This window comes from Mus caroli, unplaced genomic scaffold (genome assembly GCF_978045245.1).
Source record: "Mus caroli unplaced genomic scaffold, Mus_caroli_1 scaffold_11, whole genome shotgun sequence".
NCBI classification, from domain to species: Eukaryota; Metazoa; Chordata; class Mammalia; order Rodentia; family Muridae; genus Mus; species Mus caroli.
Genome location: NW_028227266.1, coordinates 104,706,419 through 104,721,876, shown reverse-complemented (window position 1 = coordinate 104,721,876; position 15,458 = coordinate 104,706,419). Strand labels below are relative to the sequence as shown.

Genomic DNA, 15,458 nt, shown 5'->3' with positions numbered 1-15,458 from the left:
TAGACCCAAAATAGAACAATCCTACCTTAGGGTTGGACTAAATTTTGAGTTTTCAAAGCATGGTCATCTATATTTAGTTTCTTTGATTTTTTTTTCATGAAAATCTAAGTTCAGAGGGAACCTATTTTTAAGGGTTCCTTGTAGGTGGTTTGTGCCTCTTTAGAAAAGGATTTGTTGTTGGATACTTGGAGGAGGGAAATGAGATTTTAGTTTATTTATAAAAATAAAACTAAAAATGAGATAGTGATATTTCTAGGCATGCACGGAATGGCATTTTACTACTCCGGTCAGTCAGTCCTTCCTCTCCTACTGTAGCATCTGTGCAATCATGGCCTCTGTGTTTATGGAAGTCTGCTGGTTGGCCCCTAAAAAGATGGATAATCAAGCGTTGGAAACCAGAGCTGTTGCTGATAACACAGATCATGGTCAGTCAGGTCCAGAACTGCGAACTCCCAAAATGCAGAAAGCCCATTCTCCTCTCAGTACAGTCAGTCCCTCATGTGCTGTGGCTGTGACCTGCAGAGATGGTTTGCACTGTCAGCAAAGAGCGCTACAGGACACACTTCTAATCTGCTGATCAGCAGTTTAATCAGGACTTTCATCTGGAACGTACTCATTAAGAACTTCAAACTGGGTTTCTGGTGGGGAATGAGACCCCTGTACATTCCAAGCAAGCTTATGAAGTGCCAAATCCTGTTGGTTTCTATAAATGTACTATGAACCTAGTACACGTGTGACCAGTTCTTTATGCTTGGAGAGAAACAATCACCCCCCTACACACACACACACACACACACACAATGATCAGTATTTTATAACAGAGCCTCTCAGGTAGAATAGAGGGGCCAAATCCAGCATAACCAACAGAAAAGAAATCCCACACAGATGAGACAACAGTTAAGACAATAGGCTGGAGAGCTGGCTCAGTGGATAAGAGCACTGACTGCTCTTCCAGAGGTCCTGAGTTCAATTCCTACAACCACATGATGGCTCATAACCATCTGTAATAGGATCTGATACCCTCTTCTGGTATGTCTGAAGACAGTGACAGTGTACTGATATACATAAAATATGTAAATAAATAAATAAAAAAAGAAATACACTGGACTTTAGGAAGCTCCTGGGAGATAGAGAAAAGGAGGTGAGTAGCAGAGCCTCTGCTTTCCTCACCTAAGATTCTGTGTGGCGTGAGAGAATTTTAGGGGACCCTTATGAGTTCTCAGAGATGAGGAAAGAGATCTGAAGGCACAGGGAGACCAGGAGCTAAGGTTCACAGGATAGGGGAGAGAGCTGCACAGAGAGAACTCCAGAGATCTGTGGATGCTCTCCCAGCTACGCCGCTGGTGAGTGTGTGCGCGTGTGTCCGCCCACATGAGCGCACTCTCACAGAGGAGGACACTTGGTGACCTGCTCAACACCTGCTCAATCAGTCTTTGCCTGACTTCTTTCAGGATCTCTCAGGGATGGAGCCAGGGTGGCAGCCAGTGAGCCCCAGAAACCTCCTGTCTCTGCACCCCACAGTGCTGGGGTTACAGGTGCAGTCACAGCCAACCTTTTACCTGGGTGCCAGCACAACAGGAGCCTTTACCCACTGAGCCTCTTCTCCAGTGCTCAAGTAGCATCTGTAGAGAGGAAGACCATCGTGTTAGGGGAACAGTGCACCAGCGAGGAGGTTAAGGGCAGGCAGCCTCGATCTAACAACAGGAAAAAATAGCAGGCCACTTGAAACTATAGCAATGGAAATTACTCAAATGAAAAAACGTTCAATAATTAGAATAAAAAAATCAGTGAGTCTCCATATTCCCTCAATATCTGAGAGAGAGAGAGAGAGAGAGAGAGAGAGAGAGAGAGAGAGAGAGAGAGAGAGAGAACAAGTGCATGGTAAAGCAACATTATCAGCTAAAGTAAACTTCTTGGCACTTCCAGAACATTCCACCCAGGAGCAGCGTGTACATTCTTTTGTAATGCTCATGAAATACTTGCCAAAATAGACCATGTTGTGTTCATGCGTTGGGACAATGTTTGAGAATGTTAAAGGATTCAAGTCATAGCAAGAATATTTTCTGACCCAAATAGAACTAAAGTCAAAATGATTAGCAGAAGGATCTTTGAAATATCCCTAAATCTTTAGAAAAGTAAATAAAACACTTTAAAACAATCCATGGCTGAAACAGAGATCAATAAAGAAATCAGGAAGGATTTGGGGAGAAATACAAATGAAACAGACATTCCAGATCTTCCAAGACCCCACTAAAGCATAATTAGAGAATTTTAATATCAAATGCTTATACTGATGAAAAAACAAAAACATGAATAACTTCCAATCAGTCACCTCAATTTCCATTTTAAGAAGCCAGAAACAGAAAGACAAGCAACCCCAGAGTGGGCTGAAGGAAGCAATAACATTTAAGGACCCAGTGAACAAAAAAATGATAAAAATCAGTAAAGCCAAGAGTCAGATCTCTGAGATCAATAAAACTGACAAAGCTATAGAATCAGACTCTCCAGAAAAGGTAGACACAAATAACCAGTGTTAGCAGAGAGAGGAGGCATCTTCTGTATTCTACAGCTTTCAAAAGGGTTACAGGACGCAATGAACCACTTTTACATATAAATTAGACACAGTGTCTGACAATATGAAAGTCACCACAAGAAGAAATAAGCTAACTAGCTTGTCAGAATGATTGGATTTGTACTTGGAGTTTTCCCATGATTTTACCACAAATTCAACAAACCTCCTAAGAAATGATGAATATCAATTCTTTTAAAAAATATTTCTTTGAGACAGGTTTTCTCTGTGTAGCCCTGGCTGTCCTGGAACGCACTCTGTAGACCAGGCTGGCCTCGAATTCAGAAATCTGCTTGCCTCTGTCTCTGAATGCCAGGATAAAAGGCGTGCGCCATTACTGCCTGGCCATGAATATCAATTCTATGCCAACTTTTCTAGGGAATTGAAGAGGAAAGACTATTTGCCAACTCATTCTTTGAAGTCATTTTAACACCAAAAACCAGGCAAAGAAATTACCTGAAAGGAAAACTATATACAACCATTGCATTGTTTTTTAAAGTTAGATTCATTTATTTGTGTATCTGGGTATTTTATCTGTGTGTATATATGTGTACAATATATCTGCCTGGTGCCCGTGGAAGTCAGAATTGGGTATTAGATTCTTTGGAACTGGAGTTACTGATGGCTGTGAGCTACCCTTTGGGTGCTTGGAACTGAACCTGGATCCTCTACAAGAGCAACATGAGCTCTTAACTACTGAGCAATTTCTTAAACCACTGGAATTTTTTTTTTTTTTTTTTTTTTGAGACAGGATCTCACTATATAGCTTTGGCCTGGGACTCACTTTGTAGGCCAGACTGACCTTAAACTTACAGAGATCTGCCTGTCTCCTGAGTTCTGGGATTACAAGAGTATACTACCATACCTGGTCTAGACCACCATTCCTAGTTAATATAGATTCAAAAATTACTCTAAAAAGGGATTAGCAAGTCAAATCCGAGAATAGACAAAAGGGTAGTGTGGATTTGCCCCAGGTTCATTTGAACATTCAAAAACCTGTCTAATAAAACATTTCCAGTATTAATAAAAATCATTTGTACTAATCGTGTGTTTGTTGCATCCTATCTTGATACTAACTTTTATAGTATTAATCTAGTATTGTTGGTTCATTTACTGTTTGGAGACTAAATAGAACACTAAATGTGAGACCTTCTACTAACAGGTTGAGCAGAAATAGAAATCAATACGTCTTTCCCCAGTTAGAAAGCTACTGATTGTTCGAGTGTGCTTACAAACACACTTCTTTCAGAGAGAAAGGACACTGGCCATTTACTTCTTGTCTTACAGAGCTGATGATTCCCCCATTTCCCCATCCGGCTGCCTCTCCCAGGAGTGTAGAAAGCTTTCACAGTCCTATAGATTTAAAGCAATATCACTGGGAGTGATGGTCTGCAACAAAGGAGCTTGCATCTGAATATAAACTGAGAGGGATGGAGAGATGGGCCAGGGGAAAGGGAGCCTTCCTTGAAGGTTGGGACCCAGCACTCATGTAAAAGCTGCACATGTCAGTACTCAGCTGTAACACCAGGGCTGGGGTATAGGTCAGGTGGAAGTAGGGCATGGAGACAGGTGGGTCCCAGAGCTCTTGAGCCAGCCAGTCCGTCTAGCTGCGAAAGCAAGGGCTGGGTTCAATGAGAAACCCTGTCTCAAAAAGGTAATGGGGAGAGTGATAAAGGAAGACACTCAGTTCCAATATCTATTGGAATTCCAATATTCCTCTTCACATGCATGCCCGTAGCAAGTACAGTTTTACACACACACACACAGAGAGAGAGAGAGAGAGACAGACAGACAGACAGACAGACAGACAGACAAGTGTGTAAATTGGGGTATTAATTTCTTCTCTGAGAATGCTTTGTGGAAAGAAATTAATGTTAACTGATTTAGGCAGTGCTTACTGATACTGTTTGACCTTCCTCATGATGTGAGTTCCTTGTCTAGTCATGGGCTGATAGCCACCACTCACAGTACCCAAGTCTTAAAGATTGTCATATCTTACAATCAGCAAGGTTCTAAAGTCAGTACTGACTTATACCTGCCCCATGATGTTGCTTTATGGATGTTGCTTTTATCTACCATATATGCCAGCACATGAGTTGTAACTTTGACATCTGTACTTTCTCTTGTGTTTACTCCTTGTAATTAAATAGTCAGTAGATGTGAATGCATGCTGCAGGATTTGTAACCATGAGGAAGAGCTAAAATTAGGCATATATTTCTCTTCTTACATTGAGATGTTTTGGAGTCAAATCAGTCATTTCAGAAAAACATGAAGTTGGTAGCAAGTAGGTTTCTTATGTGGCACCATGTGTCAAATAGAAATAATTCTGCACCAAGTAAAGGCAGATTTGAAGAATGTATTTCAGGACAAGTACTGAGATTAATTAGTGATGCCTGCTAATATATTGATTAGTGGTGTCTGTCATGGTATGGGAATGAAGAGTAGGAGCATCCCATGGCATGTGTTTACACTCATGTCTTAGAGTTTCAAGTTAACCCTTCCACCACTAGTGACTAAAGTTATTCTGTTGCAGAACATGAAAGTCATGGTAGAGAAGAACTGGGTCTTGCTCATGAGCCTGGGGATGCTTCTCTTCAAGAATATTACATGGACGTGGCTTTCCTCATAGATGCTTCTCAACGAGTAGGAGGACGTAACGAGTTTAAGGAAGTGAGAACTTTTCTAACGTCAGTACTGGATTACTTTCACATCGCCCCAGCTCCACTGACCTCTGTCTTAGGAGACAGAGTGGCTGTCCTGACCTACTCTCCCCCAGGCTATCTGCCAAACACTGAAGAATGCCCAGTCTACCTGGAATTCGATTTGGTCACTTACAACACTGTACACCAAATGAAGCATCATCTCCAAGAGTCTCTTCAGCAGCTCAATGGCGATGTTTTTATTGGGCATGCCCTTCAGTGGACAATTGACAATGTCTTTGTAGGAACCCCCAATCTGAGGAAAAACAAAGTTATCTTTATAGTAACTGCAGGTGAAACCAACCCTTTAGACAAAGAAGTTTTAAGGAATGCATCTCTGAGAGCCAAGTGCCAAGGCTACTCCATATTTGTATTTTCCTTTGGTCCGATACACAATGACATGGAGTTAGAAGAATTAGCAAGCCACCCCCTGGATCATCACTTAGTCCGGCTTGGCCGGGTACACAGGCCAGATTTGGACTATGTCATCAAGTTCATCAAGCCATTTGTTCACTCGATCAGACGTAAGTCACTCAAGCCTCTCTCCTTTGTTGCTTTATTGATGTCTCTGTGTGCAGTCAATCAGTCTACTTAATCAAATGCATGTCATTTTAGTAGAGAGTGGTAGGATGTGAACAGGAGTCAGTGAGAGAATCTCAGAGAAAAGCCTGTTCATGTTGGGTACAGTTCTAGGCAGGAGATCCTCAAAGACTTGAAAGATTTCCTTTAAGCCTGACTTCTGAACATTTGCTAAGTGTTTGGTTCTCTGACTGGCTACATCAGTTAATCTTCAGCATAGCCCTCAAAGGGATGAATTCAGATCCCTTTTCTATAAAGGAATAACTAAGGTTTGAATACACTAAATAAATTTCTCAAAAGTTCATAATTAATGCATGGTAAATTCTAGACTCAACCCCTCACATTCTGACCCTAGGACTATATTCTTTTCTATTAAGCTGCACTTTAGTTACTAAACCCTTAACAAAGTGTACTGTTATAATAAATAAAACCCCTACTATCACTACCTCCACTTTTCCCAAGGACATCTGGTCTACCTTGTCAGCCTTGGTTCTGACTTGAATTCTTATGATTTATAGGTATAGCTATTTTCTAGAGCCTCTCTGCAAGATCTAGCTTAAATGCAACCACATAGTGATTTGAAATGTGTCTCTCCACTGTGGCTCTCTGAGAGTAGCTACTTTAGCTTCTGACCTTGGCATTGTAATTTTAGACAGAGGTATGGAATAGGCTAAGTTTTTAGAAGTGTCAAACAAGTCTTGGCCTGTGCTAGGAATCAGGACAGAGCAAAACCCATGCTGTGTAGTTATCTGCAGTGGCTTGGAGCTTGCTAGGGTTAACCAGGATTTTGGGAGTTCTGGCACACACACAATCCCAGGACTCGGCTTAGAGTTAGGAACCATGGAGTTCAGGCAATATATTTACTACTGAGTCAAAAACAGTGCCTTCTTTCAACCCCAAGGTAGAAACAGGGAAGACAACTTCAATGGCCAACAGAACCTATTAAGAAGAGCCTCCATTTCTTGGGTGTGGGATGAGGGGGGAATAGATAACAGGAGGAATGCAGAAATGTCCTTGAATTGAATCACCAAGCATGGGAACTTTTAATTCAATTATTGCTGTATCTCATTGACTTGGCAAGAACAAGGTCTTCCAATGCCAGCATGCCGACTTTGCAAAGTCCCTCACAAGATTAATTTGTTTTTTTTTAAAGAGACTTCCATCTCCAGGAAAAGATGAGTTGACTTTTTGGGTGATAGGCATTATGTGGGAAGGTAAAAACTGGACTAAGAATTCCACTGTCTCCAGGTGCTATCAACAAATATCCCGGCAGAGACCTGCAAGCCAAGTGTGATAATCTCACCTTCCCTGGCCCAGAGAATGCTGGCACAGAAGACAGTGCATTGTGAGTTAAGAAATCCATTCTCAGATGTGGGGAGTACTGCCCAGGAAACAATCCTTGAGAATGTGAAGTGGTAACTGGTCCAGCATTAGTGGGTCATAATCTAAGGATATGAAGTGAATGGCATTTTCATTTCAGGATGTAGGATTTGGGCTGAGCAAGGGTTTTTTTTTTTTTTTTAAATGTTGTGTTGGTGATGATGTCACTGGCTAGCAGAAGGCAGAACACAATCTGTATTATACAGGAGGTCCACATTTTATATTGCAATCAACCATATACATTGCTTTTATTAAAACTATCTCATATTGATAACTATATAATGCAACTCAGATTGGCTACTGCCCAAGAAAAGCTTACAGGTTGGAAGAAAAAAGTGACAGAAACCATCCTGCCTTTCAGGAAGCTCATGTCAGAGCTGCAGGAATGATTCTGACTTTGCAAAGCAAAAACCCCAAGTCCCCAATAAAACTTTAGTGATGAAAACAACATTGGTGTGGAATCCTAGACCTCTGAGACAACTATGTGTCTAATTCTCCTTCTGGATATTAGAAAATCGCCCTTGCATCCACAGACCCCACGAGGACTATTCCTATCACGTGCATAAGATGGATTTCTGTTCTGGTATGTGGCTAGATTTGCACTTAATCTTACACAGGACTTGGCTAACCACTTTGATTACTTTTCTCCTTCATCCCAGACTCATCCCCGAGGTGTACAGAATCGAGGCAGGAGAGAGTGAGCTGTCTGGAGACTCTGGATCTCAGGAGCAGCATTTCTTCCTCCTAGGGAACAGTCATGGTAACCATTCAGAAAGCGCTGCTGATCTGATGCAGCAGTTGTACCTGCTCCTATCCTCCGGGGAACTGATGGTGAATGATAAGGAAGAGCCTTGTTCCGCAGAGACCCCAGCTCCAGTGAACAGCAAACAAGGTAGTCTGTAGCGTCCTCATTGGAGGCCCTGAAGTGCTCTTGTCTGGCTGGTCTTTTCCCAGGAGGTTGAAAAGCATGACGGCAAGAAGTAAAGCAAGAAGTATAGCAAGGAAATAAAAGAGATGCTGCTGATCTAGGAACACAGGGAACACCCTGAGATAAGAGGGCAAGGGAGATAAAAATCTCAGAAAGGTAGGAAGGGAGCTGATGTGTTCAGAACAGAGAAGAAAGTAGCTCTGAGGATTCCTATGGAGTCAGGGAGCTGGGAGGCAGGTGTGTGTGTGTGTGTGTGTGTGTGTGTGTGTGTGTGTGTGTGTGTGTGTATGTGTGTGTGTGTGTGTGTGTGTGTGTGTGTGTGTGTGTATGTGTGTGTGTGTATGTAAATGAGGACCAAAACATTCTAGGAAGGCAGGAGCTGCATCCTCAGGCAGGTGGGGAGCCTCCTGACTCTGAACACTCCAGCTCTGCCTTTGTAATCCAAGCCTTCCAGCTTTGGAGAGGATGAAGCTCTTGTGATACAACTCTGAGATCTACGTGAGGGCCAAGGGCAGCTTCTTACTGGGTGGGGGTAAGGAGTAGTTATGGATCTGTGGTCAAGATGAAGTATGGAATGGAGATTAGAACTCCACAAAGGTCTCTAGGACAGCAGCCCAGAGTCCTGCTGTGCTCCAGGATCTGCAGGGAAATTACTGTATACTACATATGTATGGATTACACCAAAGTTAGATATATGGCTCTATACTTGTTCTAGATTGTTCTACTGGCTAGTTTTTAAATTTCAACTTGACACGGGCTAGGTTCATTCAGAAAGAGAGAACTCCAGTGAAGAAAATGCTGCCACCAGATTGGCCTGTAGGTAAACCTATGGAGGCATTTTCTTAAGTAGTGATTGGTATGGGTAGGGCTCCGCCCATTGTGGGCGGGGCCAACCCTGGGCAGGTGGTCCTGGGTGGGATGAGAAAGCAAGCTGAGGAAGCCATGAGGAGGAAGCCTGTAAGCAGCCCCTGCTTTAGTTCCTGTCCCTGGGTTCCTGCTCTGCTTTTCCTTCATTATGGTTTCTGGAAGTTTAAGATGAAAAACCTTTTCCTCCCCAGGTTGTTTTGGGTAATGGCTTATTATTACAGAAATAGAAACCTTAACTAAGTTAGTTCTATAAAGCCAATACAATTTCTATTCATATGTGTGTGTAGGTGTGTAAAACAATCTGTACATATTCATACATACTAGAATGCATATAGCAGCACTATTTGTAGTGGCTTCTAATTGAGAACAAAACCACACCCCAGATAAATGAAATCACTGTTTGAGGGTGAGACACGGAGTTAATATTATTCACAAAGCTCCCTTCGTGGTTCAGGTATGTGTCCAAGTTTGGAAAACACTGCCTGAATCCTGCCTAGATCATTCCTGCTGCATGTCTCAGGGCAGTCCACTGTTGAAAATCATCAAATTGGTACAATCTAATCCCAGCAACATCAGCACCATCTAGCACTCACTGGATATGCAGTTTCTCAGATCCCACCATAGACAGGCTGAACTAAACCTGTCACTGAGAACATGTGAGGGAGTCTCATACAGGCTGATGCTTGAGAACCACCGGCCTACTGTTGTAGATCCTGAGTGCAAATCAGATTTTTTGAATAGGAGTCCTTCAACTAGATATTACGATGTAGAAGATCCCATGCTCCTGGGAAAACACCAACAAGTAGTCTGGGTTTGCGGGAGATTTCGTTGTCTTTCATGAGTTGGTAGGCACTGAGTCTGAGAGAGCAGCTATCGTCAAATCAATCCAACCACAGACACTGTCTGAGGAGCTAGCTTAGAGAGGTAGGGTTTTGTGCCCACTTAGGAAATAGTACTTGAATGTTTCTTCAGTCACTGAGCATCTGACGTTGGGCATGCCACTCTGCCTCTCTGAACCTCCATTTCCTTGGCTGCAAAGTAAAGACAGTAACAGAGCTTATGTCATAGCCTAAGGTGAACAATGAATGTATGTGATGTGCTTCAAACGGCATGTGGCCTAGGCTGAAACTTCAGTGAGTGCTAGCTTTCTGCAGCTGTGATGAGTGACAGAGCTGATGGATGCTTGTGTGGACAACTCACCAGACTGGGCACGAGGAGTCCCTGATTGTTAACCTAGCGCACAATCCCTAAAGCTCTCCCAGCTGCTGTGGTCCTCCACCACTGCTAATGAGGAGCTTGTTTAAGGTGGGTATTTTCCCTTCTGGGGTGCATACATCGTCTCTAGTGGACACATAGAGACTTGCCAGAGTGTGGCTGTCTAAGGAGCTAGTCTTAAAGAACATGTTTTATGTGTGAGGAATCTCGGAGGCCTTCTTCCATCTCTTATAAATGCCCTGCCCCTTCCCCAGCCCCCCATGAGTATGACAGGTCTCTTAGCCATCCTGCATCCAATTAAGGTGCTGTGGCCCAGATATAAGATCTTCCTAAGATGCTTTGGAGATTGGGTGGAAATGGTCAGACCAGAGTTAGAAATACTACACAAATTATCCATATAATTAATACATCTCCAATACAATGTTTACTTTTCCCTGCTAAAATGAGCAAAGTTTACATATATAGGCATTTGTGGTAAATTCTAATAATATCCCATCTTGACAAAAATTTGATGCCTAGACTTATGACATAGGAAATTAAAACACACAGAGAGAGAGAGAGAGAGAGAGAGAGAGAGAGAGAGAGAGAGAGAGAGAGAGAAAGAGAGAGAGAGAGAGAAAGAGAAAGAGAGAGCCCCAACAGAAAGGTATGATTGGGCAAATAATTTAAAGTTTAAAGTATTTGAATCATTTAAAGTTGGAATGAAATCCTATACTGGAAGAGGGATGGAGGTAGAAGTTTAAGGAGAGAAATGAACACTATAAGTTATCTGACATAAACATATCTTATACAATGGACAGCTGATATCAACCACTATGGAATTTAGATTTTGTTGGATAAGCTAAAAAAGAAACATGGCCATCAATGGTGGTGTCTGTTTGTGGTTTAAGCCCTCTGGAGGTCAAGGCAGGATGATCAGGAGTTCATGGCCAGTCTGGGCTACATGATACCCTGTCTGATAAAAGAAAATAAATATAGAAGTGTCATTGAAAAACATGTTAAACTTTGTTATTGTTGTATGTCTGAGTGTGTATGATGTGTATGTATATGAGTGTATTATGTGGGGTGGGGAGGTAGAGGTCAGAGGACACAGGTTTCTCTATCTTTTTGCCTTGTTTGGAGGAGGAGGGGGAAGGAGGAGGAGGGGGAAGAAGGAAGAGGAGGAGGAAGAGAAGGAGGAAGAGGAGGAGGAAGAGGAGAAGAAGGAGGAAGAGGAGGAAGAAGAAGAGGAGGAAGAAGAAGAGAAAGAAGAGGAGGAGGGGGGAGGAGGGGGAGGAGGAGGAGAAGGGGGAGAAGAAGGGGGAGGGGGAGGAGGAGGAGTGGTACATACCCCAGGTTGGCTTTGCCTGCAAGCTTCTGGGATATTCTCCTGTCTCTGCTTCCTACTTCACCGTAGGAATGCTGGGATTCTAAACCCATGCTTCCTCACGGGGCTTTCACACATGGATTCCAGGGACTGACCTCAAGTCAAGCGGGCTTGACTTTTCCCTTCTGAGTCATCTCTCTGGCCCCCACAGAAGCTTTATTTTTAAATGTCAGCTTTTACAGGATGTTGCAGTTACATACTTTTAGTGACTTTTAAATTGTTACGAAAATTTAGGGTTAGAAATTTAGAAACTTTCCAAGATGCAGGGCAAAAGGACATGACCTCTCCCATGGAGACAGGTACTTAGATACCTTCCCCTGAGGCGCTCCCTGAGTTGACAACCTATGTTCATGAGATCCATTCGTGGAGTAGTCACAAGAGAGTCCATCAGGCGACGCCTCCATCGCATCCTAGGGAAGAAGACACCAAATGAAGTGCTATCCCAGCACTGTCCTATAGAGGGCAGCCAAAGCCTGGGCCTGGCCCGGAGTTAGGCTTTTCTAAGTTAGGAGGCAGAGCTATCCTGAACAGAGGCTGGAGGTTGGTTGGGTCTTCCTCCCGCCCAGATCGCTGATGGATGGACCCAGAGCTGCTACAGGACAAGGCCATTCATCTCAAGGACTCATTGAGCCACTCTATCGCTCAACAGCGCCCTCTGAGGGATAGATAGTAGGTGCTGGTATTAGCAACCAAAAGCTTACATGGGGGGGAGGTCAGGAGCAGGTGGATGGGGATAGGGGAGGAATGTTGTCCTGTAAATGAATTCCATGAAGAGGCCACAGGAATTCTGAGCAGAGCCACACGTTGCAAACAGTCATTACCCTCCTTCAAAGGATTATATAATAATCCTATCTGCTAAAGCCACTAAGCAGGGAATTTCAAATCATGGGTAGACCAGAGAGACTTGTGTCTGCAGTCCTTTGCATTATACAGTTTTACCAATGGTCACGTTTTTTTTTTTTTTTTTTTTTTCTCCATGGACCTCCTAGATGACTCTAGGTTGGACTTTTAGTTTGACTGTTGAAGATACCAAGGATTATCGTTGTTTCTTGTGTTTGTTTCATACCTGGCACCTACAGGAGTAGGCTCAGGAGGAAATACTGTCATCCAATATCGTGATGCTAAGAGCAGGGTGTCTTTCATGCTTTACAGATGGCGAAGATGCAAGATGAGCTTTCAGGAGAGAAGAGTGCTCGCTGGCAGATGGGACTCCCTGCGGCAGTAGTTCCAGCCAGAAAGTGCCAATCATTTATTAGAAGGGTAGGGGCAGGAACTAAAACTAAATTTGCTTCTCAGTCCCAAACCTGAGGGAGAGACTCTTCAGGATAGAGACATCAAGGAACAGACCTTCAAAACTAGGACCGGGTTTCATCTCTCAGGAGGAATGGGAACACTGAGCAAGAAGAGGCAACAGGCTTCCCTGTGACAGCTTGGCTCACTCGCTTTGATCAGTTTGGATGAGTGTCTGCCAAAAGAAGATGTTTGTCACGATCGCCATCATATATACATCTCAAATTAGACCCTCGAGTAAAAACAATTTGTAATTGGAATGTCCCAATTGTCTTTTTTTTTTTTTTACTCATTTATACAACCCTAAACTCGGCGTCGCTGGTTCCCGTAGAACCCTGAGATTGCATTTAGCACCGGTTACCTATAGTCAGTGGGTTTTCTTTACCGGGACATTTATAGAGTAACAAATTCATAACAGAGAAAGGGGAGGAGAAGCTGCCTTGTGAGCTGCCCGCCCCTGCTGGGAACACTTGTTTTCTATTTTAGTGTGCTTTGCATTGTGTGGACTTGAGTTTTGCTGCCAAAGAAATCATGTCAACACGTGAATCTGGAAACAGAGCTATTCTCAAACAGTGTATCAAAACAGACTCTAAAACGGAAAAAGAACAAGACAATAACAACAAACCCAAGTCTGACCCAGAAACTTATTCTGTGCATTCTTATTAACTGTAGTCTCACTCAGACCCTTTAGAATACAAGCCCAGGAAAGCACATTAAACCTACTTAGGAAACACACATACAGGACAAGACAAAGCAGTAGTGAATTAGTTACACAGTCAGTTTAACATGGAGAACGCAGGCAGTGGAGTACTGTTGGGGCATAAAGGAGAGTAAAGTCATGTGACTTGTGGGAAGATGGACAGAACCGTAGGCGTTCGTGTTGATCGACATAAGCCGGCTTTATATGTCTTCTCCCATATGTGGAATTCCAGGACTGGGGGATTAAGAGGATGGGAAGTAAAGCACATTTGGAGGGGAGAGGGGAATAAAAGGAGATTCAGAGGAGGTGAATGTTATCAGAGTCTTTTACATGCTGTCTGGAAATGGCATAATGAAACCCATTATTTTGTACAATTATTATATTCTAATAAAAATCACTTGATTTGGTTAAAGCAACAAGTAAATGCCAAACCAATGAGCATGTGAAAATGAATATGCTGGTGGGATAACACACGGACAATTTCATATTTGTTCCACATAGTTTTCCTTACTGTGACCGTTGTCTTTCATATAATTGAAAAATAACACAGTCGGTTAATTTTAAGTAGCCAGTTATTGCTTTGGAAATTTCTAAAACAAAGTCTATTTAATAGTTTTGTTTTTCTCTAAGAACTTTTGTCAGTGTGTCTTAATGGAAGCATGAAGGCTACAGCAGACCCTTAAATCTGATAGCGATAATGGTGTCCAAGAATATGAACCAATAGACACCACACCGCTGGTGGAAGATTGTTACAACGCGGGGCAACACTGAAGCAATATCTGTTCCATATCTAAATATCCTTCAGCTCCATCACTAGGTGGATATATAAAGCTTTCACACATATACACAGGAACCATAGGAAACTATATGTTGTGACAGAGTTAAAAGCAACCATGTATCCTAGTGTATCATATGCATATAACGATATTTCAGGGCAGTCAAACCAATAACTTGAGCTGCATTCATAAACACATATGAGTCTCAAAGAGAATATCAAGCCAGAAGAAGCTGCAGGAAGATGCACTGTGGCATCACGCATATATTTAAAAGCCAGAGAAGCAATGCCCCAGGTCCTTTATGACTACTGAGGTCTCTAGTAAAAGAGGAGAGCCTGGGAAGTCAGTGTCAGGAAAATGGACACTTTGTGACATCTAAAGAATGACTATAAAGGAAGAAGATAAACAGAATATCCCATCATCCCCCACCTCTGCCTCGCTCCACAGCCTGGGGTGGAGTGCAGGGGCAAAGGTAGCACTCCAGGGGAGCGGATCAACACAGGCACTGGTGATGAGTTCTCTAGCCCCTGCAGGCCTATGGCCTAAATAGACGAGAGACCTGAAACCTGCCCAGGAGCTGGGCATTGGAAAGGAGTCTGCTCCATATCCCCTAAGCCAAATGCCAGACTCCACGAGGGAAGAGGTGAGGTGGGGCATCTAATGGGCACCATGATATTGTATTTCTTCTTAAGGGCTTAATGCAGAAATTCTTCATACATGCTGAGATGACTGGTAATATATAGTTTAAGAGAGAATAACGAAGTCATGGGGGAAAAAGCAAATGCAAAATGTAAGTAAATCCTTATATACATTTAAGATCATGTCAGGAATTAGAAAGGAAATTTAAAAAATAGCTATCAAATCTCATTCACCCTGAGGAGTTTGCAGTAAGCATCAGTCACCGGAGTTAGTACCATTCAAGAGACAGTTGAGTGGTCACAGGTCACATGTGTAGTCACAGAGTGGTCACAGACACGGGAGAAGTCATTTAAGGTTGCATAGAGCACAGCACAACTTGATGTGTATAAGAAGCAAGTGGGACAGGCTGGAGAGACAGCTCAGCCACAAAGTCGATTGCCTTGCAAGCA

General features: G+C 42.9%; 1 protein-coding gene across 1 annotated transcript in view; it reads left to right on the top strand.

Annotated features, from left to right (window-relative positions):
• The window catches only part of Col6a5 (collagen type VI alpha 5 chain), a 98,474-nt gene extending 85,327 nt beyond the window's left edge, over positions 1-13,147 (top strand). Inside the window, exons 37-40 of the mRNA XM_021172713.2 lie at positions 5,104-5,793; positions 7,097-7,193; positions 7,888-8,120; positions 12,757-13,147. Coding sequence (XP_021028372.2) covers positions 5,104-5,793; positions 7,097-7,193; positions 7,888-8,120; positions 12,757-12,776 — 1,040 coding nt within the window. The 3' untranslated portion in view covers positions 12,777-13,147. The remainder of the gene's footprint in view (positions 1-5,103; positions 5,794-7,096; positions 7,194-7,887; positions 8,121-12,756) is intronic.
• The last annotated feature ends 2,311 nt before the right edge of the window (positions 13,148-15,458 follow it).